A 16,789-nucleotide genomic window follows, 5' to 3' on the forward strand; every position below is an offset into this window, starting at 1 on the left:
GTTAATAGATACAGTTGCGTACGTAGACAGATTTTAGCTTTTACCCAGGCTGTTTTAGAGAGGTTAAGCAACATTTGCTTGATTTGATGTTGAGAAAAACACCTGAGAAAGGACCTTTCTCTCCTCATTAGGCTTCACAAATTTAGACTAAAACATAAATCCAGACCACACCTACGTGATGATATAACACTGTAACATTATATCATTTGTAACATAACACATGACATTTTCGCAAACTAAAACCTCAAATGAGAATATTTAACTCAAAGGTCAGCAACCAAACCCGAGGCACAGAGACAGACAGTGAGAGGCTCGTATCTGTCTCTGTAAGGATGCATGCACATGAACTTTTCAAAGAAACGCACACTGATTACTCTGATCCCTCTGTTCTGAGTGTGTCAACATGCGGTGAGCTATTGTGTGTTCACGTTGTGCAGGCTGACAGGTTTATTGTCTGCGGGCTCTCCTCTCCTCAGAACAAAGGATTAGCAGGAGCCAGATGTGCAGTAATGCCACTGTGGTTTTCTAAGCTGATGCTCTATGGTCTCATGGCTATTCTGTGTACATATACAGCCGTCTGTAAAGACAAGACATGCTAAAGCACACATGTATGCTGACATGTACACACATCCTGCACGCACCAAGCATAAGTCAAAAAGTACCCCAAGATGAGAGAAATGACAACTCATGCCCATTTTAACCTGTCGTGTACCACACCTAATGACACAATGACACATGCAGAACGCGCCCATGGTGTGTTGGTTTAATGTTAATTGCATCTTGATGAAAGCAAAATAAAATTGACAGTAATGAAGAAAAAAAATCATAATCACAGTCAATTATCTTTTAGGGAAAAAAGCTCCTAACATCCTGGGGCTAGGTTTCATTTTGAAACTGAACATGGTTAATCACAGAAAGGCACTAGAACTAAAACCAGAGAAACTCCACTTAAGAAACACTCTAACATCCAGCAAGACCAAGGCTGATACCAGTATTCAGACAATTTTCACTTAATAATGTACATTTATCTGAGCAGTCTTGGTGCTGTTATATGGTCAGGTGCCAGATTGGAAATGCTGAACAGAAATAGCTTATCTAAATAACTGTGATTTAGGGCAGTACCTTGAGGACTTGGACTTGTCCCTCATTCGTGATGTCTTTCAGCAGATCACAGAAGGATCGACACAATGATTCTGCATAGTTCTGCAAAAACACAAATATATACATATGGAGGTTATACTGTATATAATGCTATGTGCACTGGTGCCTTTGTCTCTTTATATTTCAGTGTTTTACTTGGTATGAAGCATGTCTGAGTGTCTCACCTGCAGGAACTCTGTGGCAGACAAGTACATGTAGGCATTAACAATCTGAAAGCAGGTGCGCAGGTTCTCGGAGCTCAACTCTGAAACAGAGCATCAGATGTTACACTTTAACAAATTGGACAAAAGGGCTTAATTGACTGACGCAGACAGGAAGAGAGGAAACAGGCAAAGGGGGGAGGGGGAGAAAGGCACTTGATGATAAATGATCCAGCCGGACCAGATTGTTTAGTCATCTAACACACTGGGACTGCACTGCATACTGGACGGCTCACTGAGAGTCATTAAATCATTAAACACACGTTTCACTTTGGGGAAATGTTCAGTGTTTACAGGGTGTGGTTAAAGATTGAAGAATATTATTAATTCCATCCACTGTGACTTAAAGCTTAAAAAAAAATACCACAGGAGAAGTCCATGGAATGGAAGACTACTTTTAACAAGCACTATTTCCATTGATCTTTAATATTAGTGCAGCACATGCTACACTTTGACAAAGAGGCACCTCAAACCAATAAAATAATAAAAAAAACAAATTCAAGGAAAATAGCTCCTAGACTTTTAAGATGAACAGATGAGAGGATAAGCTAAAGGGATGCGTACAACTATATCGATGTTACAAGAAGCTAAACTAGAAGAAATACTCTCATGTCCATGAAAATGCCATCAAGGACACAAGTCGTTTCTTTATTCCATAATATGTGCCTGTGATGTTTTATTAAAACAAGCATTTGAGTTCATCTAGTTTCTTTCAGCTCTATCATGCTGAAAGAAAATTCAACCAACAAAAAAGAAAACAGAGGAAAAAATTGCTGGATGAACTTTTCTAACCGAGATATCCATGATGCAACGAATGAACATAGCAGCTACAGCTTTGTATGCCTGCAAAAAAAGTTCAAGTGACTGCTCATCTGCCAGCAATAATGAGGGAGGCTGTGAGGATCTATTAACAAGAACTGCATCTAAATTATTAAGCACACTGTTGCCTCTGAAACATCATTATCTCAGGATTAAATATTTTCTGCTCTGTCTCTGATGTTTGTCTGACCTTTGCTGTCTAAGTCCATATTAAAAGAAAGAGTGAAAGCTCATAGATGAGTGCTGGGTAACATGCAGATTTGCTGTATATACACTGTATGTGTAGTATTTATTTTTTTCACATTTTTGTGTGTTACAGGCTTTAAAAACCCTAAAAACGCGTGTTCATTTCTATTTAACACCAGCAGGAGCAAAAAGGTTATGACTCATTCAAACGGGATTAATGAAAAGAAGAACAATGGCTGCTGTAAAGGAGCAACAAAAGAAATTGTTGTCACCATAAAATAGGAGATATGTTCTAATGATCCCAGCATTTACAACCTCAAAAACAATTCACTCTGAAAATGTTGACCCATCAGGAATTTTGGACAGATATGGTAATGCTTTGAGAAAGACAAGGGTAAAGCTATCAAAACATAACATTTTGGGCAATTTACAGGTAATTATACACTGGAGATGCGAGTGCAAAAACCTGGCTTTTGGCCTTTAAGTGTGTGTACATGCTTGAGTCCGAAACCAATGCAGTACCATTACTCTAACCGTTAACATGTTAATGCAATGTTTGTATATCCCTTTAAGACCAACTATATATATAACTATATATAAGACCATATTTTTAAAATATATTGATGAACATTAGGCCAAAGTCAATAATTTACAATAAAAACCACAGGTTTAAAATCACAAACTGTTATTTCAAATCACAACACAAATTGTCAATCACAAATAATTTTTAGCTCTTCTGTTTTCATCTCCTCAGAAGATGAAAATTAAAGTTTTCTGTGAACGTTAACAATTCTGTCAAGTTTTTCAGAAAATCCTCAGGTTTTCAGAGGCGGTTTTCAAACAATGCTTTGGTTTTACAATAGACTTAATGGGTTAACGGCATTTTGATCCACGGATAAGAGAGAGAAGAATGAAAAGGGAAAAGGAAGAGTAGCTAAGGGGACAAGTAAAGTGTTAAATGAACAATAACTAATCAAACGGCACAGCTACCATATAACACAGTAGGATGTAAGTTTGACGGTGCTATAAGCTGGCAGGGTAACAGACCTTATTGCCTTGAATAGCCTTTGCGTGGCACTTGGAAAAATATGTGCAGACACAAACACTTCAACAATAAACACAGACAGGTGAGAGGTGAGGAAGAAAAGAGCGGGGCCTGAGAACAAACAGTTCCTCAAAAACGTGGACAGAGAGGAACCAAAACCCTCACCCACACCTGCATGCCGACACAATCGCTCCCAAACAGTCAGTCACCCGCACAGTATCTACACATACTGCAGATACATGCAGACTAACATCTGCATGAATTGTTTGAAAGTAACGCAGACTGACAGGGTAGCTGACTCCAACACCTCGAATAATTGTTTACTTCATACAAGTTGACAGGGTAGCTCATTCTAACGTCCAGAATAGCAGTTACTTTACTGCACGCACAAAAGGGCTAGATAGAGATATATAAATGTTTACATACAGTGTATGAGACATTATTTAATGCAGGGTTAAAATTCTGAATATCTGATCGTGTATAACTTTTTATTTGGGTCTTAATGAAGGTTCAGTAATTCTTTTGGCAATAACTGTCTTGGTAGTTATAGAGGTCCAGCCTGACCACGCTGGCTTATAAAGGTGATATTAATGTTGATGTATGCAGTATGTTTTCTCTAGCCATCTGCCGGTCACAGTAAGGTAATAAAGATAATGTATGCCGCCATCTGTTATCAGTGCAGGTACACAATGTATTCCAGGAGCCTATTTAGTCAGCACATCAGCCTACATGAATATTCAACACTACAAACATAGTATGGAGCAACATTATACTAAACACATGCAGTGTGCAGGCAAGTTACGTGTGCACAGATGAAGAGAAGACAATGACTGATTTCAAAACCAAATACAGATATAGATATATACAATACAAATATAGACCATCTTGCGATAGGATCACTCCAGCCAACATGTTGACATTCCAACCCATGAGTACTCATTACAATTACTATTACATGGGTAGTCAGTACTCATGAGTCGTATCACGCCCATCTTCGAAACTTGTAACGTTTCGTGACGGCATCTTGCAGGGTGGTGATGCTATTATGGTGACAAAATCAGTCCACAGAGACAGAGAAGATATGCAAACAACTGCTAAAGTACTCAACACCACCTGTGTGGTAATTCCTGCTGCAGTTGGTGTCTCCGGGACCACATTTTGCCATGATGACTGACACACACACACACACACACACACACACACACACACACACACAGATCTGCTGTTTCCACATTCAGCTGTGCAGTATGCTGTAGCATGGGCACTAAAATGTTGAGCATCATTAGGAAACAGAGAAAAGACGACAGCTCCACTACAACAAGTGCTTTCCTGTGGTCAGGACAGGCCATTCATTTTTCCAAAGAATAAAGCAAAGGCAACAGATTGTTTAACAGTGGGTGAACAAGGACACACAGTGTCATCAGACAAGGAGGGCATGACAGGTCCGCAGTACTGCAGAGGAAGCGAATGAATGATCATGGTTCTTCACTGTATCTGTAGACACTGCAATGGCTCCTAATGAATGCCAAAAAGGTAAATATGCAACCAAAGAAAAACACACATTCACATACAGAGTCATTGTAAGCTCATAAGTTGAAGACGGCTGGAGGATGAGTACTGTCCGTTCACACTATGATGAGAACCTGCCACGATCCACACTGTGTAACTGGAACAAATTGAGAGTCTACAAGTAGAAGAGGCCTTAAACCACTAGTGGCCTCCAACTGGTGGCACATACCTGAACAGCTCTCACAGCAACCCTCCAGCAACAGCTGACCAGCATCTCATATCACTGCTTTGAGCTGAGATGCCAACAGTAATGAAGAGTAACCTTGGGGTGGTAGAAAACCTCAGACTATTAGTGACTGGTACTGTGATATGAAGAAGAGAATTTATCTGTTATATACCATACTGCATCACCTAGTCACTTTAAGAAAATATGGCTCTACCACCATGAATCTTTCCCAAGAGGATAAAGGAAATAGTTGCATGTGTATGATAGTTATAGTAAGAATAAGAGAAATAAATAAACAAACTTTTATTTTGGTTGATTGGTTTGTCTCAGTTGGCAATCTATGTGCTACAGGGCTGGTGCTGCCCTAGTTTTGGGAGTCTTGTGTGTATAATTTCACTTGATTCCTCACCTGGATTTTTTCATGATTTACATCCTTTTTTTGTGCATTTTCTACCCTTTTTCTAACTTTGTATCTATTTTTGCCTTCTACAAATGATAGTGCAGGCATCCATCTTTAATATAGTAGAATATAATGGTTTATCTACTGGAAAATTAAATTGGAAAACATATGACCTTTAATCCAACCAAGAAAGTTTACTTGATTTCTGTGTATATTTAAAAAGGATGATCAGCCATTTATGATATGCAAAAGTAATTAATTGTCCAATTAGCAAGAAATATAAGGAGTCTGTACCCTTGATATATACCACAAAGAAATCAAGATTCTCTCTCTCCCTCAAACACACACACACATAGCGCAAAACACTAATTTGCACAAACAGACAAACACATGGACAAACACATACTAATTTCACAGACTGACCCCAAAAGTAAGTGAGTAAGTTTCTCAGAGATTAAGCACAATGGGAATTCTTAGAATTTCATGAGATGGAGTACACATTCCTAATGAGTCAAAAACTCAAGGGTTTACCATGTTTGACAGGCTAGCTGCAGACCACAGAAATCTTGCTGTTGCCCTCTCTGAGTGGCAAGTACACATCTCAACAAGTACAGTATATTAGACCAGAGGAAGTTATTTGATTAACAACTGTTAATCAAGTGAAGAATTATACACTTCAGAGACTCAAGTACTCAACCTTTGGTCAAAGCTTCATAGTTCATGTTAGTTCATAATTAAAAAGTCATCAAAAGTGCACATCGTAACAAAATGTATTCCATTTCTATTTATGCAAATATAACCTCCAGGCAGCCAGTGTGACTCTAATGCAAACATGGATCGGAGAACACACTGTTCTGTGCCTGTAGAAATACTGTCATCCATTTTATCACATCTGAGCAAGGCAAGATGATTACACTCAAAACTACTTAATCTTCTATCTGCAAGTGAAGTTACACATGCTCTACTTGTTTTTATTACAAAGGCAAAACGGGAGGTAAATATGTGCTTTTGGCAGCTTTCTGATCTGCCACCCACAATGTTACCACCACAGCCACTGTCATTACTTGCCTTGCTGATAAGCTGTGCACATACTGTAGCAATATCCTCTGAAGGAGAGTTTTGTATGAATATCAATACAAGAAGAGAGAGAAGTACAAGTATTCATACATTAATAAGGGGAGGAAAAAATGAATTGAATTCTCATTCTGGGCTGGAGGTGGGTCAGGCAGCTCAGAGCACTGAGCCCTGGACTTGATAAGACTTTCATCATCGCCACCCTCTGCTATTGCAAATGAACCTGAGGCACCCCAAGTGTCCATGTATGAATACAAACAGCCTGTCAAAATAACACTTTTTTTTTTCAGTGTCACACTATTACAACAGGGACAACAGGAAGGTGGATTTTAAAAAGATTTTAAAAACTCTAACATAATGCAATGATACCAGTTTTGTTATGACCTCAATTGTGCTCAATTTTTATTGAGACTGTTAGAGACGTGTTAATTTAAGGTGAATTTTGAGGCTTTAGTTGCATTCGGATGGAACTGAATTGTATTGAAATGTATTCTTATGTTTTGTTTTTCAATGCATGTAAATGCCCACGGACAAAATATAACTCCTTTATGAATATTTGTCAAAAACAGAATAGGCTGTTTTGCCAAACCAATACTATACCAGCAATTACATTTTCACAAGTGTGGACACAATCACCCCCTCCACACACAAACATACACACACACACACCTTCATTCGCCATAATCAAATAGCCACAAAAACAGCTGCTAAAGCACTGATTAAGCTTTAGTCAGTACATCCTTCATAGCCCTGGGCATATGCTGCACAATCCGCTTCGGTTATCAACATTAACAGGAAAATGAGCCTCACATCTGACTGTGATAACGGCCTCTGAAGTGCATCTAATGATTGTTGGGGACACTGCTAAAATTTTGGTCATCTCCCAATCCAATTTTAGCTTTACAGTACGTGATTGGGTTGGCAATGTCATTCAAGCCAGCCAACTACGCAAAGCTTGAAGTCAGTAAAGCCCCAGGTTGGAGGTTAAGCAGTCATAAAATGCATAAAACTAAATGAAAAACGGGCTATTCTCATTTTCATTTATTTTTAATTTAAGATCTGAAAATGAAGAAAAGTGGACAACCCCTAGAGGTCTCTAGAGGTAAGTAAAACCATGTTTTATTGTAGAGTGCTTATGATAGCTTGCTGCACTCTGTAAAGACTTTCTTCAGAGTAAAGAAGGATTGCGGCAGCCCTACAGAGACAGCTTACTTTGCCAGGTTTTACTATACACAAAGGAAAAACATGAAAAACAACATGACCAGCAGAAGCCTCAGCCACAGTTGCAAGATGAGAAGAAGAAGTCGAGCACCAACTCCCATTGGTGCTCGACTGGGTAAGTCTTGGATGAGTAATCATGCTTGAGCGAAGCGAGAAAAGCTCAGCAAGGGATTCAATGAAGTGGCAAAAATCAACTTTACTAGAAGACGCTCATGTATGAAATGACAGCAATGATGAGGAAGCAGAAAACTCCCAGTACTGTGTCCAGGAAAAATCTAAAACATCTCACTTTAGTTGATGCAATAGCTCAAGGTTGAACAGGGCAATTTACTCTTAAGAGATTTAGACTGTACAAAAAAGAATAATGATCATGGATCACTATAATATTAACCTTGAAGAACAATGCCAAAAGATGAACATACAGAATTAAAATAAACTGCTACATATATATGCTGTCATCGCAGATCAAATCTCTTCCATTTCTGGATAAAATATGTCCAATGTCTCTGGGAGCTGTAATCAAAGTCATTAGTTCTAGTTGAGAAGCCTGTAATAAAAAGGTTGTCCTCTGATGGGGATGTCCAGATTGATCCATGGAGCACATTAGCTGGGCAGTTAACTGTGAGACTCATGCTTTCACATGAAAAAGATGAGGCCGAAACCTTTTTCAATATAGTATCATTGATCTTGTGGGGATGGTCTGACGTGTCTCTGGCTGCACCAGTAATTGCTGACTGATGGGATGTTAATTAAGCTATGTTTTGCACTGCCCAATTTTGTTCCGTTATTACTTTAAAGCCACTTCAGCAAGGTCACGTTGCAACTGTCTATCCTAATTTATTTATCTTAAAATGCAGAGAGGCAGGCAATTACTTCAGAAACGATTTGGCAAAAATTAATTACTCGCTATTATGATAATCGATCAGTCATTTATCAAGCAAAATTTCCCAAAATGTCCTGGCTCCCTCTTCTTAAATGTGAAGATTTACTTTTTAAAGTTTTATATCATTGCAAACCAATTATCTTTGGAATTTGGACTGCTGGTCAGACAAGTATTTGAAGACATTGTGGACTTCCACAACTGTTAAGGGCATATTCCAAAATCTTACAGATAATACCATTAATCAGCTGATTGGGGAAAGAAAGAAAGAAAGAAAGAAAGAAAGAAAGAAATATATATATATATATATATATATATATATATATATATATATATATATATAATGAAAATAATTTTTAGCTGCAGCTAAATGAGAGATTAGCTTTTTTCCTAATCTCTCGTTTTCCAAGAATACAGCGTCAAATTTTAGTTAGAAGCTGCCATATTCTCCTGTTGTTGAATTTATTTGGCGTTGCCCTTTACTATAAATCAAACTCGGTATTTCTTCCATCTGTTTCAGAATGAAGCCCTGTAGCAGTTCAGTAGTCATAATGCCTTCATTTCCATCCAAGGTGTTCACTGTAAAACAGCAGTAAGAGTTGAGTTTCTCGCCAATCAGAAAAATAGCAAAGTAAAAAAAAACAGTGACATGGAAATGAATGGATACTTTCAATCTATCACTTGTTCACATTAACTGGTATAATGCCAAGCAAAAAAAAAAGAAAAAGAAAAAAACATCCCTGCTTACTCACATCATCACTGGTCAGAACACCACACACAGCTGAAATGTGTCCTAGTTCAGAGAGTGGTGGCAGTGATACAAAGCGTAGTGTTAGTCTCACAATTTCGCCAAGGCAAGAGTCTTGACATTCTAATTAGGGAATTTGCTGCTCCAGTTTTGCAATGATGGAGCGAGGCTCTTTATCAGGGAGGCCAGGCCACATACCTGGCAAGCTGTGACACCATACCAAGCCAGAGTCTCTCAATGGCACACATCCCTCCACTGCTCTCCATGGACTAAATAAATGAAGCACCGGATGTTCTGGTGAAAACCAGCCAAAGATGATGACTGACCAAAGTTTGATAAAAAAAAAAAAAAAAAAAGGCAGACTAAAAGAAAAAGAAAGCCAACTTAATTTCCACTATGAAAAATTTCATGTAAATAAATGCATGCGTGTTGAATGTAAAATATTCCTCTACTTATTTTTGTGTTCACGGTGTTAAAAGGACAAACGTTTTTAAAACTGTGTACTAATTTGTTCTGACCTGTGACTATACCTCTGAGCTATCATCTTTCATCACAGCAGCTTTGAATTTTCCCTCTAAGACTTGCACTGACAACCTAATTCCATTTAATGTGATTAATGTGCTTTTAATGTGCTAATGTAACCTTAAGAAAAAATGTTTTTCACAGTAAGAGAGACAGAGAGACAGGGAGAGGGAACAATGAGTGGTGAGAGTACTAAGTGCTGACAAGTGGTTGTAATTTTAGAGTCATGTGGACTGGGTTATTCCATTAATTAATGTAGCAGCAAACACAGCCTGTTAACAACAAAAATAGCTGCACACCTGCACGTGTTACCAGCTATACATGTTACAAAGTTGAAAACATTTACTGATGGAAAAGGAATATGTTAAAATAAGGCATAATAATAATAATAAAAAGGAGCTATTATGAAAAGCAAAAACATGCCACCACACTCCTATAAAGCTTCTTTTGAGAGGAGAACAAGGGTTTGGATTCCTTCAAGTCCTGCTGTTACAGGAGTAACTAAAGATGTGATGGTGCAAATGTGAAGAACAGAGGTGCAACACAGAGGAGGGGGGAAAACAGCCTGAGCTCTTATTCACAGAGGTTCAAAGATTTTTCTTGAAGTTCCAAAATATCTACTAAGTGGATTCTGTGTTCAGATTGCTTTCTCAACCACTGTTTGGGAGGCCAAGAATGAACTTTGAAAATCAACTTTTAAGCTATTAAGAAAATAAAACAAAAACAAATAGTTTGCTATCTACAATTCCATTACAACTGGGCAAATTCCATTTGCTGATCATGTGATATGACTGAAAGCTAAAGAAGCGCTTCTAAATGGAGCTTGTGGCTTCTCAGTTCTGATACAACTTTTATCAATCAGGCAGTTAATGGTGTGTCGACTACAACCACAGACTAAAAGGCGTTAAGGAGCTTAAACCTATTCTAGACACAGTAGCACATTTAAATAGGAGAACATGGCAGGTTTGTATAGCTGACATTGGCAAACAGTATTACATTAAGTAAGCATGATGGAAGTGCAGCATCAGAGCATGTTGTGTATACATAGTGCCTGAGATGTTCAAGCACCGGAAGGTACTGCAGTGAAAATTGCTTGAACTGAGCTCACATCTTTCTCATGAATACACAAATGTGACTTGCACAGAAAAGCAGAATGCTTGGGAAAGGGACAAAATACCTCCACAATGTATTTTCCTATCGTTTTACTTTTTGTACTACGCTAATGGAATCCTGTTAGCTTGTACCTGGAGAGGTGTGAAAGCTTTTTCCTTTTCTTTGCTTTAATGTGTCTGTCATAGCCAGAGAAAAGCAGCACTCATCTCCACTGAACCAAATATTGAAAAACGGAAGGAATGTGACAAGTCTCCGTAGTAAACACAGAAAATGATAATAATAGTAAGCAAAATCAGGTCACAAAATGAGCCTATTTCTATGATGTTATGTAGACCAAGATGGATGTGGGCACAGCAGGATATCTTCTAATGGGAGCGCAATATTTTGAATGTTGCCAGGTTTGATGAGAGAGAATTGTTGTTTATTCTTAAAGTCTGATAGTTGTACCACTGTTGTTTGATCACTGAGAAAAAAAAAAAAGATCATAAGGTCCTGCATATTAGACATAGTACAACAACAAAGCCCTAATTTGAGCCCATATCTGTTGGGTTGCATATCAGGAAGATCTGAAGTAAAAGGTCCAGACAAATGAGTACATACCTGCAGGTAAACCTATGAGCTCATTACAGTGCCATCATTACTTACATATACTCATACAACCTTAAACTGAACTCATCTTTTCTATAAATCTTTCAATCCTGGTATCTATGCTTTCACCTCCATCTGTCAACCTCTAACCCTGCATCATGTTATCTGTCTAGGTAATGCCGTCTTTCGTTTCCCTCCATCCAGCCTTTCATTTTCTCCGTTCTTAAGTCTCACACCTTCTTGCCACTTTTACATTCCTTCTCCCCTGCTTTAGTCCATCATTAAAGGCACTTACACCAGTGATATGGCAGCCAATCACTGGGCACTAATTACATGACCGATCTTCTACAATCATGCTAAGGCAATGACGTTCTCGCAGTCCAACTATCAGACTTCTATAATTGTATACATGTTATTTTTCTTATTTGTCAGCTTACTTGATCTCTGTTCTAACCTGGTTCATCTCCCTTGTTTGTTAGAAACAGATGAATGCTCCAGATCATGAGTACAACTAATGCTTCAGCATTAGTGGAGTCGCAGTGTGACAACCCCTTGCCACATACAAATTGAATTTAAAAAGCACAGTATTGCTTTTAACTTTGTCAGTTCTAGGCTTTTGTATGCTTTTGTGCAAAAGCTTCTTGACTGAAGTAGTTGTTTTTGTAACCTTCCAGCTCCGTCTGTGTAATTGTCTGCGATTGGTATAAAATTTAAAATGACTGGTTGTGATGCTTTGTTAAAAAGAAAAAATAAAAGCTTTCCCTTTTCTGCTTTAGTTCATTGCCTTCATTTTCCTTTTTTGTTCAGTACTAGATAAGGGTAAAAAGGGTCTCTCTTATCTTTCCATCCATCCATGTCCAAATTCTTCAGAGCACAACTCCAATGTATAACCTTTCTTTTTATGTCACTTCTTCATTAATTTTTCTGCATCACTTCTTAAATCATTCATTTTCATCCACCACCTCCTTGTTATGTTTCAACAATCTCTCCATTTTCTTGATCCTTTTTAAATCCTTCCTCCTTCACTTTATCCATCCGTGACTGTTTTCCTGAGTCCTTTGCTCTTCTGTGTCCCATGGATTCCCCATCCACGCTATAAATGATCAAATGCTCCAGTAAGCCAATCAAGCTACATTCGTGTTCATATTAGTCTGACTCACTCGTTACGTGCAGAAGCACCAAATCAATACAGTTCCTCATCACACTGAAGACACACACACATTCACCTCTACACACTACAGCAAGTGACGTGTCCCAATGCTCCAGGCCTGTGATAAATCATCCAGCCGGTTCCATTCAATCTGCCACCTCTCACAGCTGCCTACAGACCCAAAGAAGTGCCCCTGATACCTTGAGGCTACTGCAAATCCTCAACTGTGATCTCTGCAGTCTACAATAGCCCAAAGTGAAAAAAACTATAAAAATTAAGCCCATGTCCATAGATTGCATCAACTTTCTTTCCTCACTCTCTCAGGTTCTCTGTGATTTAAAAGTATTTGATCATATGGTGCCGGTTTGTTCTTCCAGATTGCGCAGTTTTGTTTTTTTCATCTCAGACTGTTTTGATGTGAAATGTTTTCTGTCTCTCTCTTCTGTGCCACACACACAGTCAAACACATACCCCTCTTATAAAGGAAGCCATAATTTGAACTCATGCTAATCAAACCATCCAAAATGCATCATAGTTGCATCATTCTTGATGTTAGCGTGATACCCTCCTTCTCTACGAGTAATCCAATTTATATGTTAACGCAAAATGCCATTAAGTATGGGAAGAGAAAAAAAAAATCTAAACTCATTTGCATACGCATCACACACACACAGAGGTACAAATACACACACATACCCAGGATAGGCCAGCAAACAAAGAAATTTCATTGAGCTCACCCAACAAAGCTGACATGTTCTGGAAAATTCTGAGCAGCTCCGGCGTGATGGCTGGGCTGTTCTCCAAAGTCACCAACCTGCATGATGAGAGGGAGAGAAGGAGGAGAGCAGGCAGAGAGGTAAGTCAAAAGAAAGAGAAAGAGAGGGAGTGCAAAGGAGAGAATAAAACAGAAAATTGGGAAGTTGTGAAAAAAGGGTGCAGAAGACATAGATTAGAGGTGGCAAAAGAAGATGGGAAGGGAAATACAGCGGGACAAATTACAGAGACAGAAAGAAGAAGAGAACATGGGCATCACAAAAGTGGAAAAAAATACATGGTGAAGTGGGTGTAAAAGAAAAAATGAAAACGAAGGAGGCAGAGGAAAGCAACGTCAGTGGTTTGCTCTGTGTGAAGACAAGTCTAACAAAAAACCATGTTACATAAATTGCTTGATTAATCAGTGACACAGTGGCGAGAGTTTTACATATTTTACATATAAAGTAAGGCAAATTCAATTAAGGAGGATTCTGGCTATTGGAGAGACTTACTGAGAGGTTTTAAGTTAGACAGGTTCATGTAACTTATAAAATGCTTTTGATATTTTTAAAAAACATTTTGCATTAATGCTTATAGCAAGCACTCGGTGATTGGTGGATTTCACCTGCAAGAAATCAAGATGCTGGGACATGAATAACTGATCTGCATGCTCCACATACTAACAGGAAAGACAAGATATACAGATACTAAGAGGGGACGCAGAAAGAGGAAATTATTTAAATATTTAGGGCACAGCTGTTTATCAGACAGGATAAAAGACCGGACAGAGACATAAGACTGTGGCTTTGTGCTAGTAGCGCACACAGCATGCTGAACAGTGCAGCTCTCCACAGGGATAGACAGAAAAGAGAGATTAAGAGGGGAGTTACAAAAGCAAAGAGACGATTGGACTGGGACAAAAGGTACTCCCAGCAAATTCTATCCTACTGAACCAAACCTTTTTGTGGGTGCTGTGCAAATGCAAAAGTGAGCATACCGTTTTGCAGCAGATTCTTGAGATAGCTTTAATGTGGAATGTTCCCAAAACAATAACATTCAGCCAAAATAGTGAGCCACAAAATTTATCAGGAGCTTCATCCTTCAGCTAGAGTGGTTGTCTTTGTGCCATGTTCGGCCTACTTACCACTACTTATCTGCAAAGTGTTTGCATTTGGTTCCCATGTATGTACTCAACATGAGTCAGTAAATTAGGCCGATGAGTAATATGACTAAAATGGACTCAAGACTGAGTTGAGTGACAGAGTAAAGGGGGTAAGGGAAAGAGCTACAGACAGCTACAGTCAAAGTATGCACATGTAGGTGTATATGCAAGTGCGCTTTGAAGTGCAATGGAGTAAATGAGATTACTAAGTGCTTCATAAACATCTGCCTTAGGGAGTTTTTTTTCTATAATTCATGAATGCTAGTGTACCGTATGTGCAAGTGTGTCCATACCAAAGCTCCAGTCCATCCTCCAGCAAATACACGTGTGGTGGCTGGGAAACATCAGTGCTCAGCTGGATGACAGGAAGAAGGAAAGGGTACAGGTTCTTACTCTCTGCCCCCAGGCCCTGTGAGAACACACAAATGCAGATTGTCAGTGCCTTGTTTAGGAAAACCTGACAGAGAATGCAAACAAGGGTCTTGAAGACCATACTTTATGTGCTTTAACCTAATGATCATCTGAGCAGAGTGGAGCAGGATAGTTGTATAGAAAAGTTCAAAATACCACTGCTCACCCTTTCCCAGCAATGCACATTTTGTCAGAGCACACTGTCCTCACACTCCAAAACTGCTGCAAGAGGATACCTTGTTCTTAAAGTAAATAAGATGCCAGCACACTAGAGGCCATGTGCAACTACTCCAACTTTCAATAACAAGAAGGTGTCATAAATAGTGTCTTTTTGTACTCAAAGGACTTAATGTTTGGTTGAAAAATATTTGCCTTCACGTGTAAGAGTTGTTACAGGAATTTTTATGTTCATTTTACAGCCTACGGTGAGGGGCCATTTACTTCGATTGGTTGAGAGAAAGCTTGGGTCTCACTGCAGGAACTAACTCACTGTCCATTTATTAGTCATTGGACATTTTAATGGCATTTTAGGTGGCATGGGGTTAACTAGCAAATGACAGAATTTTCCTTTGGGAAAAATTCCTCCTGAAGGTCTAATGCAAAAACCACTTGAACATGCATAAATGTGTGCCTATACTGTGAGATAAAGAAGGGGAATGAGCAATTGAGCAGTGTGTCATCTTGACCTTGACCACCACAGTTTAAACTACGCTAAGCTGTTAAAAAAGCAGTGCCTCTTAATTTAAATATTGCTGCTCCTCTCCATATGTTAGTTCTCAATATATTCTCGAATGTCCTGGATCAACCACAATGATTGAATTCCCATGAAAGAAAGTGTGCTTAGTTTAGACTATACTTCATAAAAGGCAAAGCATAACTTACCCTTGAGCAAAACTGTCAGTATAGTTTCTGACAACACAGGCAAACGCAAGTACAAACATTAAAAAAGGCTTGAATACACACATTTTTTTAAATCTACAAAATACTTTCACACACACATGAACACCAGCACTTAAAGTTACCAACCGTAACACCGACAACCATGTTTCGTCTAGCTTATGAATTATGCCCTCTGAAATATTCTCCCCTTGAAACATCACTCCCATCTTCTTCACACATACCCTCAGACTCTTGTCCGTCGATGAAAACTGTCTGACACCATGCCCTTTCAAAGCACCCCATCACTTCGAGTTTTGCTCAACCACTTATATATTTGCAGAAAACACTCACAAGAGTGAGAGGGCGGGAGAGGGTAATGAGGACAAGGTGCTGGTTGTGTGTGTGGTAGTATTGGAGGAGTTAATCTTTCTGAAGGCACAGAAGATCCAAAGTGTATGTTTCAGAACTGTCAACATTGTTTCACTGATGGAATGACATTAATTTGGTCTTAATATGCTCCCTCCTGCATCTATGTGGGAGTGAAAGAGAGAGGAAGCCAAGCTCAATTCCCACTTGGCATGACCCTGTCTCCCCATCACAAGCAACAAGTAACTAGTCTCTGGCAGGAAAAAATCATTTTCGAAGCTTGAAAATAAGCAAGCCAATATTCTGGCTCTTATGAGCTTAAGAGTTGACTTAATGCTGCCTGATCATTCACTGGCGTGACCGGTTTATGTCAGTC

At 38.9% G+C, this 16,789-nt stretch overlaps 1 protein-coding gene across 1 annotated transcript in view; it reads right to left on the bottom strand.

Moving 5' to 3' along the window:
• The window catches only part of ipo11 (importin 11), a 106,651-nt gene that overhangs the window by 36,030 nt on the left and 53,832 nt on the right, over nt 1–16,789 (bottom strand). The window contains exons 21-24 of the mRNA XM_041042934.1: nt 15,051–15,166; nt 13,580–13,656; nt 1,326–1,405; nt 1,123–1,203 (exon numbers count right to left, since the gene is read on the bottom strand). Coding sequence (XP_040898868.1) covers nt 1,123–1,203; nt 1,326–1,405; nt 13,580–13,656; nt 15,051–15,166 — 354 coding nt within the window. The remainder of the gene's footprint in view (nt 1–1,122; nt 1,204–1,325; nt 1,406–13,579; nt 13,657–15,050; nt 15,167–16,789) is intronic.

The sequence above is a fragment of the Toxotes jaculatrix genome, chromosome 7, assembly GCF_017976425.1.
Source record: "Toxotes jaculatrix isolate fToxJac2 chromosome 7, fToxJac2.pri, whole genome shotgun sequence".
Classification (NCBI taxonomy): domain Eukaryota; kingdom Metazoa; phylum Chordata; class Actinopteri; family Toxotidae; genus Toxotes; species Toxotes jaculatrix.